This window comes from Epinephelus moara, chromosome 7 (assembly GCF_006386435.1).
Source record: "Epinephelus moara isolate mb chromosome 7, YSFRI_EMoa_1.0, whole genome shotgun sequence".
Lineage (NCBI taxonomy): Eukaryota > Metazoa > Chordata > Actinopteri > Perciformes > Serranidae > Epinephelus > Epinephelus moara.
Genome location: NC_065512.1, coordinates 6,000,756 through 6,008,037, shown reverse-complemented (window position 1 = coordinate 6,008,037; position 7,282 = coordinate 6,000,756). Strand labels below are relative to the sequence as shown.

At 47.4% G+C, this 7,282-nt stretch overlaps 1 protein-coding gene across 5 annotated transcripts in view; it reads right to left on the bottom strand.

Annotated features, from left to right (window-relative positions):
• Nucleotides 1-7,282, bottom strand: part of tgfbr2l (transforming growth factor beta receptor-like) — a 397,772-nt gene that overhangs the window by 377,600 nt on the left and 12,890 nt on the right. For 2 of the 5 annotated variants that reach the window (XR_007570231.1, XR_007570232.1), the window contains exons 3-8: nucleotides 3,123-3,334; nucleotides 2,276-3,027; nucleotides 2,055-2,192; nucleotides 1,825-1,966; nucleotides 1,127-1,254; nucleotides 315-1,020 (exon numbers count right to left, since the gene is read on the bottom strand). Coding sequence is in view for 3 of the 5 variants with exons in the window: in XM_050048848.1 (XP_049904805.1) it covers nucleotides 658-1,020; nucleotides 1,127-1,254; nucleotides 1,825-1,966; nucleotides 2,055-2,192; nucleotides 2,276-3,027; nucleotides 3,123-3,334 (1,735 nt within the window). In the remaining 2 variants the exon portion in view is untranslated. Of the gene's footprint in view, nucleotides 1-86; nucleotides 1,021-1,126; nucleotides 1,255-1,824; nucleotides 1,967-2,054; nucleotides 2,193-2,275; nucleotides 3,028-3,122; nucleotides 3,335-6,573; nucleotides 7,227-7,282 lie in introns of those variants that run through there. The other 3 variants (XM_050048849.1, XM_050048848.1, XM_050048847.1) reach the window with 3 other exon arrangements.

Sequence of the window (7,282 nt, the reverse complement as noted above, 5' to 3'; positions counted from 1 at the left end):
TCCTCCTGTACTGCCTTAATATGCACATTCAGCACATCCAATGCATCAAAACATTGTTTTCTAGTTGGAGCCGCGCCTCGTTTTCAAACTGTATGGTTTGACTAAAATGAACAATGACAGCAATATAGTCCACGATGAGCAGCGCTAAAATCAACCTGCGTAGTTGTCCCTCCATTGTGACATTAGAAAGTGTCACATTTATCTTGCAAGTGTACTCTTCTTCAACGTTTGCTTTACTGCCTTGATTTTTCCCACATGGAAATTCTGACCAATCAAGAGCAGCTTTCTCACACACGGCATTTGCTCTGGTCCACTTGTAAATGCTGCCGTGAGAACACGAACCAACTCTAGGCAATTATACAACTTTGGAACAACATGAGTCCTTGATTCAGACCAAAGGAGACGACTCTAGGGCTGAAAGCAGCCTAAGTGTCAACCTGCAGGTGGTGCCAGAGGTGAAGTCAGAGGATCATCACAGTCATCAGGATTCATCCTCTGGGGAACGTGAATGTCTGAACCAAGTTAATGTCAAATTCACTCCATCTTTTACATACTGAAAGATGTTTTAAGAGGAACAACAGATTGGACAGACAGTGTGAACGCAGCCAGCTACAGGAGGAAGGAGGGCTCACAGCGTGAGAAGACGACGTCCACCGCTCACACCACAGAAGCAGTCTGACCCAAAGAATCATGGGATACCTCTGATCCACCTCTATCTGAGTCTGACTGAGGAACCTGGAGGGAGGAAGAGGAAGAGGAGGAAGAGGCAGCAGGGAAGAGAGACGGACTCTGCTCATTGTCTGCTGTTTCTGAGTCCTTTTCTCTCTCTCCATCTTCCTCTCTGTCAGCTTCTCGCCTCGGCTCCTCCTCTCCCTCCACCTCCTGCCCTCCTCTTTCTCTCTCCTCCTCCTCCTCCTGCTGCAGGACGTTGAAGCGCTCCACCACGCAGTGAGCCGTCAGTCGGGCCTCTGGGTCGTGATCCCAGCACTCAGTGACGGTGGAGCAGAAGACACTCATCCCCTGGAGGACAGAAGACCATAGTTAGACAACAGGACATCAGAGGACACAAACAGTTAACACCAGGACATCAGACACATCGTCCTTTCATGTGAGTCTGAACTCTGACCTGGTGCTGCGTCCACGCCGAGGGGATGTCCGGCCGTCCTCGGTCCCTCAGCACCAGGTCTCTCATGCTGTCCACACACGGCTGCTCACAGACTTTGGAGCCAAACGCCGGCTCGTAGCTCTTCACCTCTGCGCCAACACACACACACACACACATACACAGAACATTCATAAACGTGTTTCAGTTCAAATGGTTCTCAATTCAAATGGGATATTGGGAATGAGGGAATTCACAGGAATGCAACAGACACAAGGTCACAGTGACCTTGACCATTGACCACCAAATTCTCCAAGTGAGAAAGTGATCAGCTTTGCCACAAAATTTTTAAAATCTGACACGTTTGTGTCAAATTTGAACAAATTCCCTGGTATTCTTGAAATAGTGCGTTCAAAGGAGTGAGACAGACAAGGTCACAGTGACCTTGACCTATGACCAACAAAATCTAATCAATTCATTGTTGATTCCAAGTGGATGTTTGTGTCAAATTTGAGTGAATTCCCTGAAGGTGTTAAGATATCTCGTTTACGAGGATGGGACAGATGGACGGAAAGATGTCCACACTGACAACTCGAAAACATAACGCCTCCAGCATTATTTCCCAAACCTCAACCTGAGCTGTGAGTCGTGTGGACAGACGGGTGGTCCTCTCAGTCTCGCCTCTTTTCTCCTGAGGATTAAAAACATGAGGGAGCTCGTACCTCCGATGGCGTGGCAGCGGGACGCCATCTCCCAGTGAACCAGAGCCATTGAGTAAACATCCATCTGTTTAAAGGCCTCCAGGTCCTCCAGGTTCACCCTGGACTCAAGGACCTCAGGGGCCATGTAGCGAGCCGTCCCCACCTGGACGGGAGGACACAGAGAAGTCCAATCAAATGATGCAAATTCTGCTTGTGATTTATTGACCCGCTGCTCAACCTGTACAGTTTACCTGTCCACTGTTGGCGTAGTCGTCCACAGTGAGGGAGACGTCCAGTCTTAATGCCAGACCGAAGTCACACAGAGCGCACTCCCTCCTGCTCTTCACCACGATGTTACTGCTCTTCAGGTCCCGATGGGCCACCGGCACCTACGGCAACACAAACAGATAAATATCATCAAAACTGAGACGCAATCTGCACAACAAAAAGCAACGATTAAGGACGGACACACCTTTGGTACTCCACCGGGTGTTGTGTCACTGTGGAGATGAGCCAACCCTCTGGCAATGCTGCCTGCCATGGCGACAAGCTCCTCCCAGGTTAGGATGTTTGCTGTGAGGAAGTCCTGCAGGTTCCCGAGGCTGTGATAGGCCAAAACCAGCCAGTACTTCCTGTGGGCGTGGCCAGGCGGGCCCCTCTCCTCAGCTGCAAGGAATCTGACCACATTTTCGTGCTCCAGCATGGGGTCAGAGAAGATGGAGCACTCATTTCTCCACGAGGCGTACTCAACAGCTGGAAACACCTTCACCGCCACAGTCTCGTAGCTGTTAGCTCCACCCTTCTCGCCCTGCAGCAGGCACGCCCTCCACACTTCAGCGAAGCGCCCCTTCCCCACCAGGACCTCCAGCTTGATGGGCAGTGGTTCGGACAGCTGGGTCTGCCACTCTGTCATGCCACTGATGATGTCATTGTTGGGAGATGGACCCTTGGCGTTAGACCCCCCCCTTTCGGGACCCATCACACCTCCTCCTCCTCCACCCTCTCCCCGAGCCCCGACACCACCACATGGCAGGTCGAAGGCCTGGTAGAGCTCTGGGGTGCGTTTTGTGGGCCAGGCAGGGCGTGCAGGAGGGCTGGGTTTGTTGGGACGGTGGGTGCGGTAGAAGTAGAAGGCGGCGGTGGCAACAATGGCCACCAGGACGGGAGGAACCAAACTCACCACCACCACTGGGATCACGTCTTTACTTTGCAGCTTAGAGAATCCTGCAGGTAGAGAGGACATACTGAAAGACATTCATCCAACTGTCCATCCATCCCTCCCTCCCTTCAGTAACCCCTCCACCTGTTCATGTGCTCACCGTTGGCTCCCTTGTCGAAGATGAGCTTGTCGTTACACTCATGTTCTCCGTGGCAGCCACACACCATCATGGCTCCATCCTCTGCGGGCTGGGGAACCATGTGACACTCTCTGGAGGTGAAGTTCAGCAGCAGGCCGGGGTCCACGCCCTCTAGTGGCAGGGTGGGGTTGTGACACATGGTGTGCACCGTCATCGTGTCGTTGTTCTTCCTCCTGTAGGAGCAGAGGAACACGCATCCAAATGTATTTGTGTTGCTGGTTCATTTCTCAAAACATAAGTGTTTGTACTCTTCTTCTGTATAAAAATAAGTGTTTTGGGTTGAAATGTCTTATTTCACTTCGCAAGATATTAAAAGACCTGAACTGTGAAAATAATGTCTCATTTTTATGTGTGAATTTTCTGTGTCCATACTTAAATGTCCAAGGCGTGGACTGGATTCAGACAGTTGGAAAAAATTACACTTAATATCATTTCTTTAGTGTACAAAAACCACACAGTGGCCAACAACAAAACTAACAAAGTAAAACAAAAAAGCTGCAGAAAGCAAAACGTGTTGAAAATTACAGAGATGAATCAGTTCCCAACTTCTTGCGGCGTACGCCATTTGAAGTTGCACAAAACAAAGCAAATCAGCGCTAATACTAACACAAGATAATGCTTCACTAATGTTAGCTTCACAGCTAAGTAACTTTTTAACAACCCTGTTCTCACAAGAATTCTCAGATAGTAAATATTCAGGTGGATGATGATGAAGAGGAGGAGGATGTGGACCGCACACAGGATGTAGAGACAGAGAGGGAGGATAGCTCCGCCCCTTTATGCAGCTGCGGTGCCAAATGAAAGACAGGGAGGGAGTGGTGACAGTCAGATAGGTAACTCCAGTGGAGAGAGGCAAGCGTTCATCTTGTCATGTATTGCAAATAGTCATGATGAATAGAACAATAAAACGTATCAGAATCAGTGTGCAGGGTTTCTGTGTGTAAACACTTTTTTCGGATGACGGACTCAGTGTTCAAAGGCCTTTACACTAAGATCTGACACATTTCAAACATCCATATGAACACTATGTGATTGAGGGACACACCTGCAAGCACTGATTTTAATCTCATATCCCACTTATCTCCTCTACCAAGTCTGTGTAGCTGCCTGTGTTTTGTTGTTCTGTCTCTGTTGACTGTTTCTGTTTTTATTTTGTATTGTAATGTGTTTTTGTTACATAACAGGAACCTGTGACACCAGGGATCAGCACGCTCAGGGCCCTGCCCACCCGGCACACAGTGCACTGGACCCTGATTCCTGTCCCTGCGGCTGGTGGGCCCACAGGGTCTCCCCATACCAGGCAAGGTGCTCAGTCTTCAAATATGCCGTGTCATCAAAGTCTTCTTGAATCACTTTTACTGTACGTTCAAGCCAACAGCGACTAGAGCTTACAAAATGGCAGAAGTCATTAATTTTCAATGAGAGCCCGGCGACATGGGCGACTTGGTCATCAGCCGCGGGTCTTGGGCGACCAAAGCAACCAGAGCGGTCCGGAAGGGAGTTAAAACTCGTTTAACTTTATGGTAATGATCTCTGACGTGGTTCGGCGACAACCAATTGGAATGCTGATGTGCTTCGATGAAGCGGGTCCCAGAGAACAAGCCACGTAACTTTGGTTCCTACAGCACACTTGCTCCGACAGTGGACATCGAGAAGTTGATACTTGCGTTCGTGCCCACTCAGTCCTTTATAATGTGTTGCTGGTCAGTTACAGAGACCAAAATAAAAAGAATGAGGCTTGGGACCGCGTCGCGGAGGTAGTTGGTTGATCTGGTGAATTTTAAAGTGTGTAATGTTAGTAATAGAGGAGAGAATTGCAGGCTAATGTTGCGACGTAGCATGCAAGGCTTCATTGACCAAACATAACTTTCTGTTGGCCAACTATGAGCTTTTTGACTGGACAACAGCAAGCAGCAACTACACTGCTTTCAAGCCAGTAGTCCGTTCAATGATTCACGTGATGAGCGACTAGAGCGACCAAAGCTGCCACAAATATTTTTGATAGTCGTGCGTCTTGGGCGTCCACGAGAGACTTTGCCTCTTTGGAAGCTTCTGGTTTGAACGTACAGTTAGTCTGGCCCCTTCTCTGGACCATTTTGCATTGGGAGACCTTATCAAGAGCTGTTAGCCCCAGACCATGATTACACAAACGCCTCCAGCAAGTTAGGGTGGTGATTCTCTGAGGGACAGGCACGTCCCACACACACTGTAACTTTTGATTCCTGTCCTGTATAAATAAATAAATGAAATGAAAATAAAATGATACTTGCCCAAAGTGTGTCTGTACCAGATTTTAAGACTTAAGACCAATCAGAACAAATGTTGTGGTGTTTTTTCTTCATAATATAAATACAGTCTTTGGGCACTAATGAGGTCTGACATCATTCAGCTCAAGTTTCAGCTTCGACTTTTATGTTTAGTGTAAAGTCGAGACATGTCTGTCAGATAACAGTGAAGGGCTGCAGGTCTGACAGAAGCTTTATTTAACCTCAGGATGTTTAGTGAATGCAGCTCCTGTAACTGTTGTTGTTTAGTGAACTGATAGTTGTGGCGTTCAACAAACACAATGAGTCTGACTGTGAGTCAGTCTGAGCCGCTCCACTCTGATCTCCATCAACTTTGGCCTGAATAAATCAGCGTCTCCCTCTGTGTTCTGTTCTTCTTCTCTCCTCTTATCTCTGGTTTCCTGCAGCTATCTGGGAGGGTCGGCCCGGCTGACGTGAACAGGAAATGAGAGGGGCGCAGCGAGGGGGATCCCGGTGAAGCTCTGTTATCCAAACAAAAGCCCGAATCAGCAGAAAGTTTCCAATCCTTAAGAAAGTGACGGCAGAGTGTGTGAACGGTCTGACGGGTCGTCATGCTCTCATGAAAAACAACTGTGTGAACGTTTGAAACCAAATGTGAAAAAGACAAAAGAGCAGTCACATGTTGTTTTTTGATCTTCCTGCAGCAACAGTAGCGAGCTGAGAGAAATGACTTCAGGATGTTTCATAATGCTGATCAACAACATATTGAAGCAGCTTAGCTGTACTGTGGTGGACTCTGCTGGCTCAGGGGATCCTGCTGAAGGAAAACAACCACTGCACTTTGATATTTCTGCATTTCTCTGAGACACTGACGGCTCCAGGACATTTTGGTTATGACTCTTTGATTTGAAGAACAAAACCAAGACAGAGTGGTCGACACATTGAGAAAAAAACTGAGTACACTTAAACATAAATACGACAGGAAATGAGAACACACGCACATTGTGTTGGACATGATGTTATTAAACTCAGCTCAGTTGATTTTCTTTTTAGTTTTTTTCAATCAGAGTCAGAAACACTGAACCTTCAGCTGTTCTCTTTGTTTACTGCTGAATATGTAGCTCTGTATAAGCTCTATACATTAAGGGACATATGTTTCCTCTTACCTGTAGGTATAGTTTTATCAGTCTAGATCAGGGGTAGGAAACCTGTGGCTCCAGAGCCACATACCGCTCTTTAGCTTCTCTCTAGGGGCCCTCTGTGGCTTTGACAAAACAATTATATGGAAATGAATAGACCCTTTTAGGGCCGACGTCACAGTGACGTCCGTTTGTTATCTGGAGGTGCAGCTGCCTCTCCACCACAGGGCTGCAGGCTACATAGGAGTCTTAAAATGTGTTTGTCTTGTTGTGTTATTGGGAGCCAGAATAGAAGGAGTCATGGCTCAAAACCAGCCGCCACTGCCCGTCAACAAAAACAAAGATGGTTAAATGTGATAAGACCAAAGGACTGGACGGAGGCCATCATCAAAAATGCTCACATGTGCAGCGCACACTTCATATCAGGTTAGGGAAAAAGTATTTCCTGTTGTAGGGATGAATAAGGTTATGTGTGTTAAGGGTTATCATGTCCACCTCATCAGAAACTGGGGAGGGATTAAGAGGAATATTGGATTTCTCTGGAACGCTAACTTTTTAGCACTTTAGCTAACGTTAGCTTCCATAGCAAAACAAACAAGTGTGGTCCTCCTTTGTAAGATTGGCTTCCTGTGACATCAATATTTCTGAACGCACCACTCTCATCATCTTCCTCCATTGTCTAAAACAAGCCAACAGAACTTGCTAGCTAATGTCTGTGGAGAATTGTTTTGCCTCC